At 36.3% G+C, this 16,608-nt stretch overlaps 1 protein-coding gene across 2 annotated transcripts in view; it reads right to left on the bottom strand.

The window, feature by feature from the left end:
* Positions 1-16,608, bottom strand: part of Malrd1 (MAM and LDL receptor class A domain containing 1) — a 598,349-nt gene that overhangs the window by 496,782 nt on the left and 84,959 nt on the right. For both annotated transcript variants that reach the window (XM_075971104.1, XM_075971103.1), the window contains 2 exons: positions 11,413-11,559; positions 1,221-1,318 (listed from right to left, as the gene is read on the bottom strand). In XM_075971104.1, coding sequence (XP_075827219.1) covers positions 1,221-1,318; positions 11,413-11,559 — 245 coding nt within the window. The remainder of the gene's footprint in view (positions 1-1,220; positions 1,319-11,412; positions 11,560-16,608) is intronic.

Here is a 16,608-nt window from a genome sequence, read left to right as displayed (position 1 = left end):
AGAAGGCCAAAGGACTGCTTATTAAATACCTATTACTTTGCCCGCTGCCATGTTTAAATGCAAGACTAATGCAACTTAAGTTCAGAAAGGATTTATTGTGGTTCATGGCTTCCATCATGATAGGGATGTCATATAGCATATACAGGCTCTATTTTGGGCCAGGTCCACTCCATGTCTGCAGCTTTACTTAAAGTATATCCCGTGATACTGGTGTGTTCCAGATCCCGGGTTCTTCTTTTTAACGTAGGGTTTTCTTTCCTAGCTCTATGCAACCCTCTCCCTTCCTGTATGGCTATGACTCTGTTGTATGGCAGGGGAGTGTGTGGTACCTGAGTATATTGCTTATGTAGAGAGGAAACAAAGATGATGCTTGGCTTTCTTTCACTTTTGTATTCTTTCAGAACCCTAGCTGATGGGATGAGGTCTTTCACATTAGAGGTAGATCTTCCCATTTCTGTCAAACCTTTCTGGAAATGCTATCATAGACATATCCAAAACTGCATTTCCACACAGGTTCTTAACCCTCTCAAGCTGAAAACTAACCATCACACCTACTATGTGCCAAATGCAGGGCATTATTTAATTAATTTTTATTCTTATGGCCATATGAAGTATGTACACTAATACTAATCATTTCAGTAGAGATACTATCTCCAAAGTCATGGTCAAACAATATATATCACAATTGAAAGGGGCAAACCAAAGATATAAATTCCTGCCCAGATATGCTTCCTTCTCTGTTGTACTGAAATGGAATTAAAATTTCACTTCCTGTTGTGTGTTTGGCAGTATTAAGAAACTCACTGACTCACTGAAAAAATATCAATAAATGTAGTTTTTCTGCATATATCCATCCTTTCTCACTATTTTAGATTCCTCTTGACAGGCACTTACTTAACTGATTTTATTCAACTAAATTTACCCTCAAGCAAAACTGGTAGTAAATTAGGCAAAGACCATCCACTTTAGATCATTGAAAGGCCCACGTGACAAGAATTTAAAATTACGAAAGCTCTAGCAGGCCCTATAATAGAACAAAGTACATGGTACCTTGTAGTCTTTTCGAAGGACAGAACATTTCAGACCAAAGCAGCTCCTGAAAACCTCTTAAAGCGTCATGAAAAGTGATAAGAAAACACGCAGGCATTTGCTATCAGTGCAATCTGAGCTCAAAGCTGGATCCACGGAACAGACAGTGGAGGCTCAGCAGAGCTGCTTACCTGGCATGGAGTAGAGGCAGTAGGGGATTTGGTAAGAATAGGACTTCCAAGCCTGGCCACCCCAGTAGACTGCTGTGGACCAAAATAAATAAATGATCCTGGAAAAAGAAACAAATGTGAAGTCACATGGGCAGTTGCCAGTTCTGCTGCACACTTAGCACTTGGCCTCCTTGACCTCGTTGGCCTGACTCAACTGTAACTCCAGTTAAAAAAAAATCACATTCCCACTATTTACCACTATGTTCTGTGAATAACCAGAGAACTTTGTATGTATGATATTAAATACCTAAAACAAAATTTAATTGATAAAAGATAAACACTGAATGCAAATTACCTAAACAAACATTTTTATTGCTTTAATGCCTGTCACAGAGTTTGAAATCAAGTTAAATGAAGATTTCAAGTTTACAATTAGATATTCTACATGCCCTTAGGAAATTCTCGTGGGAGTTTTATTTTTAAGTCTCTTCAAAATGTACTGAAGGAGATGCATGCATGCAATGAGTCTGGTACCTCTTGGGGCTTACATGTTTGACATTGTTGTCTATGCTGGAGGGGATGAGAGCTTAATTAAAGATCTAATCTGAACATTAAGAAAATAACTGCTTTTAGATTTTAACTGACGTGGACGTACTCACAGCAAATGCTAAAGGGACAGCATATTTTAGCAGCTTGGAAGATCATACACTCTGAGCTGCATGAGGGAGAGCTACTTTGAATATTGAAAACTCACAAAGAAACTTATGCCAAGCAATGTCGGTGTCTGATCCTGCCCTTTGATGACCACAAAGTGACAGGCAGAATGAAACACAGTCTGTAGGCAAAATAGAAATCCAACAGTTTCGACTTGAAAAACGCCTCATTCAGACAGTAATTTTCCTGGATTCAGGTCAATGCTGAGTAAACTAAAAACAGGGGGACTTCGCAATCAAAATGTACTGCTTCCTAGGATACTGCACATGTTTACACAAGCATTCCCCTCATTTTATGTTTGTAGACACATGCCTGTTTCATGTAATGGCCTGAAAATTAGACTGAGTGTGTCTTAAGAATGGAAAGACCAGTCTGTTAATTAACATAGGTAAAAATCATAGGTAAACATACATATATGAGTACACAAAGAGTAGGTGAAACAAAATCAACCCAACAAGTTTGGCTCAAGAATAGTTAGAGTGGCCCTAGTGTTTAAAAATCAATCACTACAATAAACAAAAAGGATAATCTGAACATCACAAGACAATTACAAAAGAAGTAAAAAGGTTAATTGATAAATTTCGACTCATGTTATGACTTTTTTTCAAAAACAAATATATATTATGAGCCAAAAGAATGTTACAGACAACTGGATTAAGCAAACATGGCACTCTAGGTTGAATTTTCGATATATTCCTGGAGATAAGACTAAAAGAAGCCCAGCAGATACCACTACTTCCACTCAGCAATTCCCAGAGGCTTTATCCAATGTGGATGAACAACATGGACAGTTAAAACTCTACTCAAGCACGCATACACACATGCACACACACTTGTGTTCACAGAAGAGTAAAATCAGGAAAGAAAAATATAAAATTGTCATTATTTACAGACAGAATAATACTAGATATTTAGGGGAAATGTAATTGCTAAAGACATTGAGTTCAGAATTTAAATTTTAAAACAATTCTCATGTATTGACCTATGCACTGAGAGAAGGAACCTAGGTGAGAATAAACACATCCAATGGGATAGAAAATTCCCAAATATTATTTATAAATGTTCTTTTACATTTAAAGGGATATATGATATAAATATGAATAATTTGCATTGGCATAAATCCTGATTTACTGATACACGTTTCAGGTCAATTCTGTTAATGTATATGTTTTTCTGATCTTGATTAAGGTATTGTGATTGTGTAGCTCATTTAAAAATGTAATGTATAATTAGGAAATATAGGTTGTTAATGGATAATCATCAATAATAGTCAAGCTTGTAGTCATGTTAGTTAGATTTTCTAGATATATAGAGATATATTTCACTTAGATAGGCATTCTTCATATCTTTCAAAGACTACAGAATATGGCATGTAATGTTTTAATAACTTAGGGCTTTTCGTAACAATGAGACATGTCTGCTCCTGGCAGCACCAATCCACTTCAAGCGGAAAATGGGCATCGAAGAGTCTCCTTATGGAATTGATAAGCCACTTGGGCAAGAAACTGCTCTTGCCTAAATTGATGCATAAACTGGACATGCAGAACCCACAGAGAGAGGACTGCTAAACTTGCCTAAAGGTGAGATGATCCTTCGAGGTTCCTGTTTCATAAAAGAGTCTGCAAGACATTTTGTAGGACATGGAAGAAAGCAACTGAACAGTCTTTGAAATTTCCTGCTTCATGAAAAAGTCTGCTGGATATTATGGGCCTGTAGGCTAAATATGGATGCCCAAATGGTACAGAAAAACTTTGTGTGACTGTTCAGGCAATGAGATGTCTCTGTCATTTCAAGAGTTTTGGAAGTTGCTTACAATGCACTTCCTGTTTACTTAGGTAATATTATATCCTTCTGGAGTCTTTGATGGAGGTGAAGAATGGATAGTTATAGTTTTCCTTAGTTATGATAAAAGATAAAATAGATATAAATTTTGTAACTGTAATTCTTGCTTGATAACAACTGTTTTGTTATATGTAATTTTACTATGTTAAAGTGAAAGCTTTTCTTTTTTGTTTAAACAGAAAAAGGGGAAATAGTGTAGGAAGTCCTTCTGTATTTGTATTGCTTTCATTGGTTGAGTAAATAAACTACCTTGGCCTTTTGATAGGGCAGACTTAGAAAGGCAGAGTAGACAGAACAAAATGCTGGGAAGAAGAGCAAAGTCAGACAGACACCATGAATCTCTGGCCTGAGATGAACGTAGGTTAGTTAGAATCTTGTTGGTAAGCCACAGTCATGTGGTGATACACAGATTTAATAGAAATGGGTTAATCAAGATGTGAGAGTTAGTTAGCCAATAAAAAGCTAGATCTAATGGGTCAGGCAGTAATTTAATTAATACAGTTTCTGTGTGGTTATTTTGGGGATAAAGCTAGCTGGGCAGCAGGATGAGCCTGCTCATCCTACTACAGGCCTCCTCAAGAGGCAGATGTTCAAGTCCTAGGTATTGGAACCCTATTTCAAGTGAAGCAAAGCATGAGATAGGTTGAATGCATAGATCCAGAAAGACAGAGAAGAAAGTTGAAGCCATATGTAGCTAATATTGCAATGAATTTGTGGGGTTATGACCTATTACAGCAATGGAGTACACAGATTATCATTCCTGCAGCTCAAAAATCTTATGTTTCTAGGGCAGATATTAGAAGATACTATAGACAAAGGTCACCAGCTATTCAGGCTGCACAAAAACACAAAGCAATTGATAAACCTTCAGAGGTACTAATAGCCCTGCCTTTAAAATGGTTAACTCAGAAACCAATATGGTTCAAACAGTGGTATCTAACAGAAGAAAAGATCCAGGCTTTAGAACAGCTGGTATAAGAGCAACCAGATGCTCAGCATAGAATCTACCAGCCACTGGAATTCTCCTGAATTTGTGTTAAAAAGAAATCTGGAGAATGAAGAATGGTGACAGATCTTAGAGCTATCAAAAAGGTTATTCAAACTATGGGCCCTTTACAATCTGGAATCCCTATGCCTTCTCTGTTACCAAAAGGATGGCCTCCTACAGTTATTGATTTGAAAGATTGTTTCTTCACTATACCTTTATACGAAAAGGATAGAGAAAAAGTTGCCTTCACAGTGCCTACTTATAATGATTCTCAGCCTACTAGGAGATATCATGGAATGCTTAAAAGCCCCACATTGTGCCAATACTTTGTAAGTCAGTCATTGGAAATAATACATAAGCAATTTCCTAAATCTACAATTACATGGATGACATTCTGTTATCTAATTCAAATGCAGATACTTTAGAAAGAATATTTGAAGAAGTAAAGAAAGCTTTACCTAAAAGGGGATTACAAATTGCTCCTGAAAAGATTCAAAGAGGAGATTCTGCTAATTACCTAGGTTACAGAATAAGTTTGCGGAAAATTAGAACACAAAAGGCACACATTAGGAGATACAGTTGCAGACTCTTAATGACTTTCAAAGATTGTTAGGAGACATTTCTAGTCTACGACCTGCTGGTGGTATAACACCTGATCTGATAATTCATTTAAATAAAACCTTAGGTGGTGACAAAGACTTAAATGTCCCAGAGAATTAACAGCTGAAGCAGAAAAGGAATTGATGATTGTTGAGGAGAAATTACAGAAGGCACATGTGGATAGGGTGAATCCAAATATTAATTGTATTCTAGTCATATTGCCTTCCAAAATTTCTACCATAGAAATTTTGATGCAGAGGGATGATATTATCTTATAATGGATCTTTTTAATTCATAAACCAAGTAAAAAAAATTAAAAACGTATGTAGAAATAGTCTCTGAATTAATTATAAAAAGTAAATTGAGACTTCATCAATTATCAGGTGTAGACACAGAACAGATTATAGTGCCTTTCACTATTGACAAAATAAAAAAGTTATGGGAAGACAATGAACCATGGCAAAGAGCTTCTGCTGTTTTTTTTTTGGGGGGGGGGTAAAAATTAATAGCAATTATCCCCAAAGCAATAGACTTAATCTTATAAAGAGAACTTCTTGGATTCTTCACTGAATTGTATGTGATGCACCAATAACTGGAGCCAGTACATTTTATACTGATGCAAATAAATCAGGGAATGCAGGTTATAAATCAGAAGAATTAAGTGAGGTGGAACAAAGCCCTTATAATTAAGTCCAGAAGGCAGAATTATATGTTATTCTTATGTTACTATGGTATTTTAAAGAATTTCTCAATATAGTTACTGATTCACAATATGAAGAAAGAATTGTCTTGCATATTGAAACCACTGAATTTATACCAGATGATACAGAATTAATTTTATTATTCTTTCAGGTACAAGACAAAATCAGGAATAGGCTTTGTCCTATATACATAACACACATCCAATCCCATATGGGTCTGCCAGGTCCTCTAGAACAAAGTAATGCAGAAATTGATCAATCATTGATTGGAAATGTGCTGCAAGCCTCATAATTTCATTAAAAAACATCATGTCAATAGTAAAGGTTTAAAGAAAGAGTTTTCTATTACATGACAACAAGGTAAGGAGATTATAAAGAGGTGTCCTACTTGCTTTTTCTATAACCAAACACCATTGCCTGCAGGGACTAAGCCAAAGGGTACTCAAAGGAATAAGTTCTGGTAGATGGCTGTTCCACTTTATGGAATTTGGAAAATTAAAATATGTGCACCACACCATACACATGTATTCAGGTTTTTAGTGGGAAACTGTCTTGAGCTCAGAAAAGGCTGACTCAGTAATCACACATTTATTAGAAATTATGCTCATCATTGGTATACCTGCACAAATAAAGGCAGACAATGGTCCAGCATATGTCTCTAAGAAAATGAAACAGTTTTTACTTGTTATAATATAAAGCATATTATAGGTGTACCAAAAAATTCTACAGGTTAAGCAGTTATAGAAAGGTCAAATTGAACTATAAAAGATATGGTACACAAACAGAAAGGGATGGACAATAACCCCAAAAATAGATTGCATTATGCTTTATTAACCTTGAATTTTATTAATGCTAATGAGAAAGAAACAATGGAAGCAGAGAAACATTGGATAATAGAAAAAAAAAACTTCTGAATTGAATCAATCAGTGATTCAATTCAGGATGAATTGACCTCAATTTCAAGGATGTGTTGACCTAACAGTGGAAACTAGGAGATGTGCTACATTGGAGAATGGGTTTTACTCTTGCTTCCACAGGAGAAGAAAAACTATGAATACCATGAAAATTAATAAAGATTCTCTTTAAAAAAGAGAAACCACTTGAGAAAATGGATGACAGCTCATCCACAATGGTGACAACCATATAGATGGTGAGAAAACCATATAGGGTTGGGGCAGGCTTTGACTCTTATCTTTACAAGAAAATACACATCTTCAAATATTCAAGAGACTCGGGATGTTTGGATGCTGACAGAAGGAAAAATAATTATCCAATAAAGATTATTAAGAAAAGGTAAAATTACTTATGTGGACAGGTGATCAAAACATATACATTTAACATATACAGAGCTGGCTTTGTAGTTGGACAATGGCTCTTTCTCTAAATCAAAGCATGTTGTTAAAGGGACCATTCACAGTTTCTGCCTCATGTCAGGAACCATCTGCTATGAGACAGAAGGAAGGCTCTAGAAAGGACTTTACTTTTTCCATGCCTATTTTGTCTATATCATATTCTTAATTGAATGTATGTCTGTATGAATAATGTTTAAGTTTTCCATGATAAACAATAGAGTTTCCTACAGATCCTTATCCTGCAGTAATCTTTGAGGTTTCCAGGGAGAAGATGGGGCCCCTCAGAAACAACTCCACTTGATTGAGATGACATCATGGTGCTACTAATGGACTGGTTTTTGGATACCGGCTGATTACATGGTGCACCTTCTCATGACGTTCTGGCCAGAACTTCAAATAAGAACTTTGGAGAAAACAAAAATACCCTATCAACCGCTCAGAAATCACTTGCAACTATACTAGACAATAATCTTGAAACTTAACCATCACTTTACTTTTACAGGATTTCATGAAAGAAGATGACATGCCCTCTCCTAACAAAGTTTGTCCTCAGGGTTGGGAACACCATTTAGGGATTGTTGATTTTTACTTGTATAAGGTAGAAGATTGGGGTAAAAACTATGTAGGATAAAAAAAAAGAAAGGAAAGAAAAAATCAAATGGGATAATAGATAATATAGTGTGAACTTATTCACATGAATAATAATACTGGGTAAAAGAGTGAATTTATATTGGTATAGTATTTATATATTGTATATATTGATACAAGCTCAAACTATATTTGTTATTTATATTTACAATATTTGTACACCTATGCAAAATCATTCTGTCAGATTGCATACACACATTTCTACCTCTGTTTAAAACATTTTGTATATTGATACAACTTTTAGGATATATTTTCATATTGCATTATATATTTTTCATACCTGTGATCAAGATACTTACACATTGTTTACATTTTGAGGTTATTGTCCTCATTTGTTGCACATTTGTTTACAGATTATTTAATATTCTGACATGAAGTCTTAGTCTTTAAGTTATTCAGGTTTTAAATATTATAGGTCAATAGTTGTTCATGTTTGTTATATATACAGTCAGGTTAATTAGGTTCTTTAGATACATAGATTGTATTTTGCCTAGATAGGTAATCCTCAACCACTTTAAGGATCTATAGAACATAGCATTTAAATAACTTAGGGTTTTGTTGACATGAGACATGATTGCTTTTGACAGCACCAATCTATTCCCAAGAGAATGTTGAGCACTGAAGACACTCCACTAGGAGTTTGTTTTCTTCTTGGCAAAATTGGCCTTTGGGAAAGGAACCTCCCATGCCTTCACCACTGACAAAGTACATGGTATCAGGACTGGAGAAGCAGGACACAAGGAAAAAGACTGCCAAATCTTGCCAAGATGGTAAGATGTTTCTGAAAAATTTCCTGCCTCTGAAAATGGTCTGTCAGCTACACTAGGCCTAAGCCAAAGTTGGTTGCTTCAGCATTGCAAATGAGACTTTGGGTGATTGCTCAGGTAGCCAATTGTCTCTGTCATATACTGCTCACTTTGGAAGCTGTTTGATTGTACTTACTGCCTACTCAAGTAATATTATCCCCTTCTCAGGCCTTCAATGGAGTTGAAGACAAGGTAGTCATAGTTACTATGGTTTAGCTAAGCCTATTTCCAATGCATGACTTAGAGTCTTTGGAATAGAATTTCTATTAAAACATTTATCATGTGTTCCTTGCTCAATATTGTTTATGTTGGTCGTAATTTTATACCTGATATCTGTTCCTATTGTATATAGTTTTGCATTGGGTTTGGATCACTCTTATTTAGACAAAACAGGGAGGTAATAGAAAATCTTTGCCAGCTGGTTATCTATAAGAGGTGGACCAAGTTAGGGTGTGACTTTTGGGGACCTAGATGAAAACAGCGAGTGGCCCATGTGCCCTCTCTCTGTGTGGTTCCCTCGCAGCATAGCTTAGCTTGGACTTCTGGTTCCTGTATTAGACGTTTCCCCCTTGCAATAAATAAAAATATAATTATTTAATCTTTTATCTAGCATGGTTATTTCCTGAATCAAGCTAACTTCAACAAAGCCTCAACAGGTGCCTGTGGCTGGGTAAGGGAGCAGTATCAACTACAAAGCCACATCTCGTGGAGAGGAATCATTCTATATCTTGATTTGTTTAGTGGTTACAGAACTGTGCCTAAGTTTTAAAACTCACTGTCCCTTTGCTAAAAAGACTGTACTTTACTATATTTCAATTGTAATTTCACACAAAACCACAAAGACTTAATCATAATTTATAGTATATTGGAATGTCTGTGAGCTAAGTGCACATAAAAACTAAGTAAACATCTGTGACCTGTACATGATTCTGTGAAAAAAAACAGAAAGGTAGGAGGTGACCTATGAGCTTCTTTTTAGCATGTTTTAACAAAACAGTTATTAATAGAAAAAGAGAAACAAAGGAAAAAGAAGAAAAGGAAAATCCCTAGTCCACTATAAAAATAAACATAAATATCAGCGCACTCTAGCATTGGGCCACTCTGCTTTCTTATAAAACTGTACATAGTTCTGTGCACGTGTGTGAGGAAACACTGGAGATGAGTTTTAAAAGCTGTAACTTACAAATGGAAAGCTTCAAAACCAAACCGGAAGAGAGAGAGAGAGAGAGAGAGAGAGAGAGAGAGAGAGAGAGATTCATTTTAATGCTACTATCACAATGATGCAATGACACTAGTACCCAGGTCCTCCATTGGTGTTATCCCAGCATTTATATACGTGTGTGTGTGTGTGTGTGTGTGTGTGTGTGTGTGTGTGTGTATACACATATGCTTTCTGGCTTTAGCTATCAGATTCTGACTAACTACCTCAACCACTGGGACCATAGCATCTACCACATGCACCTAGCTCTCTCCATGCTATCGGCTTAATGATTGGCCTGGGTACAGAAAAAGGAACAATGCATATCAGCATACAAAGAAAACTGATACTTATATCTATTTTAAACTTTAAGCTTAAGTCACTGTAGCACTGAATATTAAGGGGGACGCTAAGGCTTACTGGCTAAACAAACAAAATGTCAAGAACTTACTGTACCAGTCAACAATAAACCTGTTTAATACTTGTAGTCCACAGTCTTCCTCCCTGATTACTTCCAATGTTCCACCAACCTCATGTTCCAAAGTCCGTAATTGAAAATTCTGCTGAGATTTGTGTTTGGCATACTTCTTTATAGGTCTCAAAGGAGAAGCAGAATAATTCCCAGAGAGGAAATTTTCAAAGTCCTAAGTACTCTCTCCTCTCCTCTTCTGCCAAGTCTCAAACAGAAATTCTAACAATGTTCCCATCCCCCTTCAAGATGTTTCCCTGGTTGGAACATTTTTCTATAAATGTTTAGATCATGAAAATGATCCCGACCTCCAACTGTGTGATGACAAAGTTAATGCAATATTACTTGTGTGTTCCTGGCCATAGAAATGTAAACAAAACAAAGAACTAGAGAGCAAGGCTGTTATGTGTGCCCGAGAGTGTCACAGAACATTTTCACAGAACACTGCAGGTAGTTATGGTTCCTTGGCTTTATGAGGATATGCAAAAGCTATAATGATGTCTTGTAGTGTATAGTTTAGAGAATTTTCAGGTTTTATAGTGCTGAATCCTTTTTCTCTGTTTCCACATAGAAGATGAGACTATTTTTTCGTTCTGTTTTGCAAGACTTGGAATGCTTAAAGGAAGGAAGCAAGCCTGCTGCACAATCCATCAGAAGTGTTACCTCCCTCTTTACATCATCACTATAATATTTTTTCAAATGCAACCATAAAATTGATGGTTGACATAAACATGCTCCTTTCAAAACACCCAATTCGTTATTAATTATTAATCAGGTCTCAGGGTTTAAGACAAGAAGAACAATGCTTCATTTAGTCTGCAGTTAGAAATGAAAGCTCACAGCATCAGCATCTCAACATGCATGAAAACACCTTTAAAAGAGGAGGATGCCTTACCGCGGTTGGTGTCCTCTGTGTGGCCAGGCCCAGGAAATGGGTGTTCTCCACTGCTCAGCCCTTCCACCACCTCCCAGTGGGAGTCTTCTGTGGAAAATGGTTCCCAGCCACAGAAACCAGACTCGAAGTCCCAGGTAAGGTGACTTGCTGTAATGTATGGAGAAGGAAACATGGAAAGGTAAAGACAGGTTTTTCTTTATGAGCAGATTTTTTTTGCGTTGTAATACAATTCTCCCTAAATAAAGAGAAAGCAACTACAGAAGGAGAGAGAGCACTAGCAAGGAACTCAGGACCGCGAGGGGTGCACCCACACACTGAGACAATGGGGATGTTCTATCGGGAACTCACCAAGGCCAGCTGGCCTGGGTCTGAAAAAGCATGGGATAAAACCGGACTCACTGAACATAGCGGACAATGAGGACTACTGAGAACTCAAGAACAATGGCAATGGGTTTCTGATCCTACTGCACGTACTGACTTTGTGAGAGCCTAGGCAGTTTGGATGCTCACCTTACTAGACCTGGATGGAGGTGGGTGGTCCTTGGACTTCCCACAGGGCAGGGAACCCTGATTGCTCTTTGGGCTGACGAGGGAGGGGGACTTGATTGGGGGAGGGGGACTTGATTGGGGGAGGGGAAAGGAAATGGGAGGCGGTGGTGGGGAGGATGCAGAAATCTTAAATAAATAAATACAAAAAGCAAAGAACTTACATGAACTAACCTAACAAGGGAGCATAGTTCACCCCACCATCACCTGAAACTGATTCCTCTTGGGTATTATTTCCTTTCATAGATGCTGAACAGTTTTGAAGGTGTGGTTATGGATAAGAAGTAACCCCCCTCACAGGGAGTCTATTCTGCTATTGTCACAACCATGCAGACCTATAAAACTAGCTATGGCTGTCTCGCCTTGGCCATACATAAAATATTCTTTGTTCATTCCTTGTGAGCTTAGCTAGCTGTAGGCCACTTCATGTCTCTTCTAAGTCAGGAAATGAAGTGCAAAATAAGATATAAAATATATACATGATCTCCAAAATGTGCTTGAAGGTTGTAAAGTCTTGGCTGTGACCTTAACCTTCCCACTTATTTCTAAGGCATCACCCAATTTGCAGAGATATTTCCCCTAAAACAAAAATCCTATCCCATAAAGTGACAACCTTTCTGGCTTCATCTGGAATTGCCTCCATTTTATCCTTGCTGTCTGAGCGTATTAACTCAGGCCACTCATTTTCCTCTTGCTTTTCCTAACTGGGTAAAATGCTCATTCTTACCATTTAGGGCTATGGGTTCCATACTGTTGCCCAAAGGAAGAAAGTCCATATACATAATCCTTCTCATTGGAGCAGCTGGCTGCTACTGATGCCATCCTATTAATTACCTGCAAGCCACTGTGTGAAAATGGGGGGTGTCACAAGATCTCTGAATCCCCAAACCTTTGAGCAGATAAAAAGGTTCAAAACTTTTCATGGTAAAAATGACAATAAGTTTTATAAATGTTAAAATTGTCTACAGAAGAAAATTTGGAATCAGGTCTTTTATCATCCAAATTTTTTATCAGTTAAAAATTTGGACTAGGGAAATGGCTCAGTAGGAAATGTGCTTCTGATAAAGCATGAGGGCTTTGGTATGGAACCCAGCACACATGAAAAGGCAGGCATGGCAGTGTGCCTCTGTAATTCCAGTCCTAATCAGGTGGAAGATCCATGAAGCTGGCTGGCCAGTCTAACCTTATTCAGTGAGTCCCAGGTTCAGGGAAGAGACACTACACTTGAGAAGAGTAGTGTTTTGTGTTTTAATATCATCAGGATGCTTATAAACGAAGCCAGAGCACCTCAACAACATGTCTTCCAGATTCCATCTGGAGGTCAACAATACAGTTTCTCTTGAATTAAGTTTTTAGACAAACAAAACAATGAAAAAAGGTATACAGTAATAGAGGAAAACACACCACACATATCCAAGCATCTGCAGGCACAGACACACACACATATACATTCACCACACACAAATAAAATAAATGCATAAATAAAAATAAGTATCAACTATTATGTTGTGTGCAGAACAGTAAACATTCACTATTCTTTGGAAATTAAAGCTAATTTTTAAGAATCTATCACCAGAAAGATTTGGGAAAGCACAAGGAAGTTGTAATCTCTGTGAAAACACAGTACACCACTGGGGTGACTTTATTGATGACATTTGTTCTAGTACACTTACAAGGAATGTTTTTTTTTTTTTAGAAAACAATTATTTTCAACCTTAGTTGTTGTATAGTGTAAAAACAAATTTAACTTCATTATATTGACATTTTTCATTAATAATGGTTTCCCTACATATTTCAAAAAGTTTCAGGTGAAGTAATAAATATCAGAAGAAAGCAAGATCAATGATATAATGACAGCTTGGCATACTAAGTGTGCTAAATGCTATACATGTGTAAAATTAAAATGACATACTTCTGCCGTAAATAAAGTACATTAATTATAAGCATAATTTTGCCTATTTGGTCACCTTCATTGCTGTAATTATGGGGTACCTTTCACTACTTCTAAATGGAGTGCATGACACTCTTCACAGTTTCAAAGAAATTTCTCTCCCAGTTAGTTTGTTAGAGTCATGTTTTCATATGCTGATGATACTTTTTCTTAAGTGTTTCACTATAGTAAAATAAAGGCACAAGAAAAAGAATTGATAAGAATGTGGTTCAAAACAGTAAAATATTTATGAATCTTTTGCTTCAGTTCTTAATGATACACAAAGAAATATTGTGTGGGAGCTAATACGGACATCTTATTTAGTAACTATATATTAAGTTCTAATAAGGGTATATCATAAATATGAAGTTGATATTTATGAATCCCACAAGGACCAAAGCTCTGTAACTCACATACAATTGAGTACAGTAGACCTCTTACTCATAGGGGTATATCAGTATCCGGAAATGTGCCTATGAATTTCACAAGTCTATAAATCTCACTCATCAAAGTAGAATTGTGTAAATTTGATTCACTTCATGTTGTTTAGCATCACCAAGGTTTATCTGTGCTGCATTGTGTCTTAAAATTTGATAAGTTTTATGTGACATATGCTTAAGAATATAGCGACTATCTTAGGATATTCTTGATACACATATTTCAATAATTTTGTTATAAATATTTAAATTATTCAATAAAATGGAAGAGAACATAAAAGGATAATGAGGTAGAAAAGATAGAAATAGGAAGGTAAAGAAAGAGGGAGAAAGAAAAAAAGGAGTAAGGGAATAACAAAAGGGAGAGGAGACAAGGGGAGGAAAGAAGATAAATAATCCAGATTTTTTTGTCAGCTGTCAAAATAGAAGAGGCAGGCGGATTTCTGTGAGTTCGAGGCCAGCCTGATCTACAAGAGCTAGTTCCAGGAAAGGCTCCAAAGCTACAGAGAAACCCTGTCTTGAAAAAAAAATCTTTTCTTGTGCCCATACGATACTATAGTTAAATATGCATGCCAGGTGTATTGATGCATAATTGAATAAATTTAAAGATTTAGAGATGTGCAACACAGTGATTGTTATATGTATATATTACAAAATGCTGACGACAAGAAAGGTAGGTAACACATCATTTGTGATATCCTATGAGTGATAGAAACATTTAATTCTACTCTCACTGTTTTAGTGAATTTTACATCTTCATAATCATTAGGTGCAGTGACCATTCTCTAATTGGATCATCTTACCTATGGAGACTGTGTCCTTGTCCTCACCCCTTGTAAACACTGTCTTCCCCTTTCTTTGAGGAAGAGCATATACAGGTACAATCACACAGTACGTACATTCCTAAGCAGAACCCGCTCTAGAATCATTCTTGTTACGCACACTAGCTGTTCCTTTGTTTTGATTCCTCAATAAACTTTACATAAATCTCTCATTACTTTCAGTCTTCATTTCCCCTGGCAGTGAATAAAGTTGTTTTATTTTTGCTATTATGTAGAAAGTTTCGATGAACATGGGGAAACAAATACATTTGAATATTAACTGTGTTTATTTATACAAGATTATAATAAATAACAAAATCTCTGCTTTGGAATTATAATTGTGTTTTTAAGTGAAATGATGAGGGCTTGGGGTTCTCTATTGTTGGAGGCTATGAAGTACTTTGCCTTTAGTTGATAGTGAGTTTTAATATGCCGTTTGTTTCTTCCCTAAGCTGTCTTCATTTTTAGAAACATCTTTGTCAAAGTGGTTCACAAAGCTTAAGATGCAGATGAATTTTGGGGGACCATGCAGCATTTGGTTCTGTAGTGTTGGTATAGGGCCCAAAGTTTTGTCTCTTTGAACCAGGTGCATGGTAAATCTGCTTTTTAGATCCACAGAGCACATGACACAAAAAAGCAAAACACCAGCAAACCCAGTGGCACATGACATTCACCTGCTTTTGACAATCTACTGAGTAGAATCTTAATATATATTATCACTAAAAAGAGGAGCTGAAATCAATAGCTTTAAAGAACATCTATGTGAGATGTCTTTAATAAAGGCACACTGTGTATAGATTATCATGTGGAAAACCCCATAAATTACGATTTATCAAGTCTCTGTGGTATCATAAATATTTCTGCAACTGTTCAAATTACATACAAAATGCTGAGGTAATAATAATGTGTTTGCTTAAGAACCTGCATTCAGAACCCAACATCACATACAAAATTAGGTGGAACAGTGTGTACCTATTATCCAAGGCTGGGAAGGTGAAGGCAGGAGGACCCTTGAGGTTGTTGACCAGCTAGTCCAACCAAATTGAGATATGGGTTCACCAAGAGAATCTCATAGGGAATACAGCAATAGAGAGAGACAGTAGACTTCAACCTCTTGTTATTCCCTTCTACGTGAACATATGTACTTAAACACCACACACACAAAACAAAAAAATAAATTTAAAAAAAAAGAAGAAAGGTAAAAATGTTTCTAAAAGTTCAAAAACATATAAAGACATTTTACTTCAGCTACAAATTTCAAATCTTATCTGTAAAATCTGAATTGCAACTCAGACTTGCAAAACAGAAACCTAAAATATGTGTAAAATGTTTCAATTATATTTTAAAAATTCAGTACAACCTCTTATTTTATAAGGACATACCTTTATGTGTACAAATATATAATGCTTTACTTAAGAGAACACTGAACTTATAATGATGCTCCGAACTCACTGTAATAGGG

This window comes from Microtus pennsylvanicus, chromosome 4 (genome assembly GCF_037038515.1).
Source record: "Microtus pennsylvanicus isolate mMicPen1 chromosome 4, mMicPen1.hap1, whole genome shotgun sequence".
Lineage (NCBI taxonomy): Eukaryota > Metazoa > Chordata > Mammalia > Rodentia > Cricetidae > Microtus > Microtus pennsylvanicus.
This window is presented reverse-complemented; position numbering and strand designations above follow the sequence as displayed.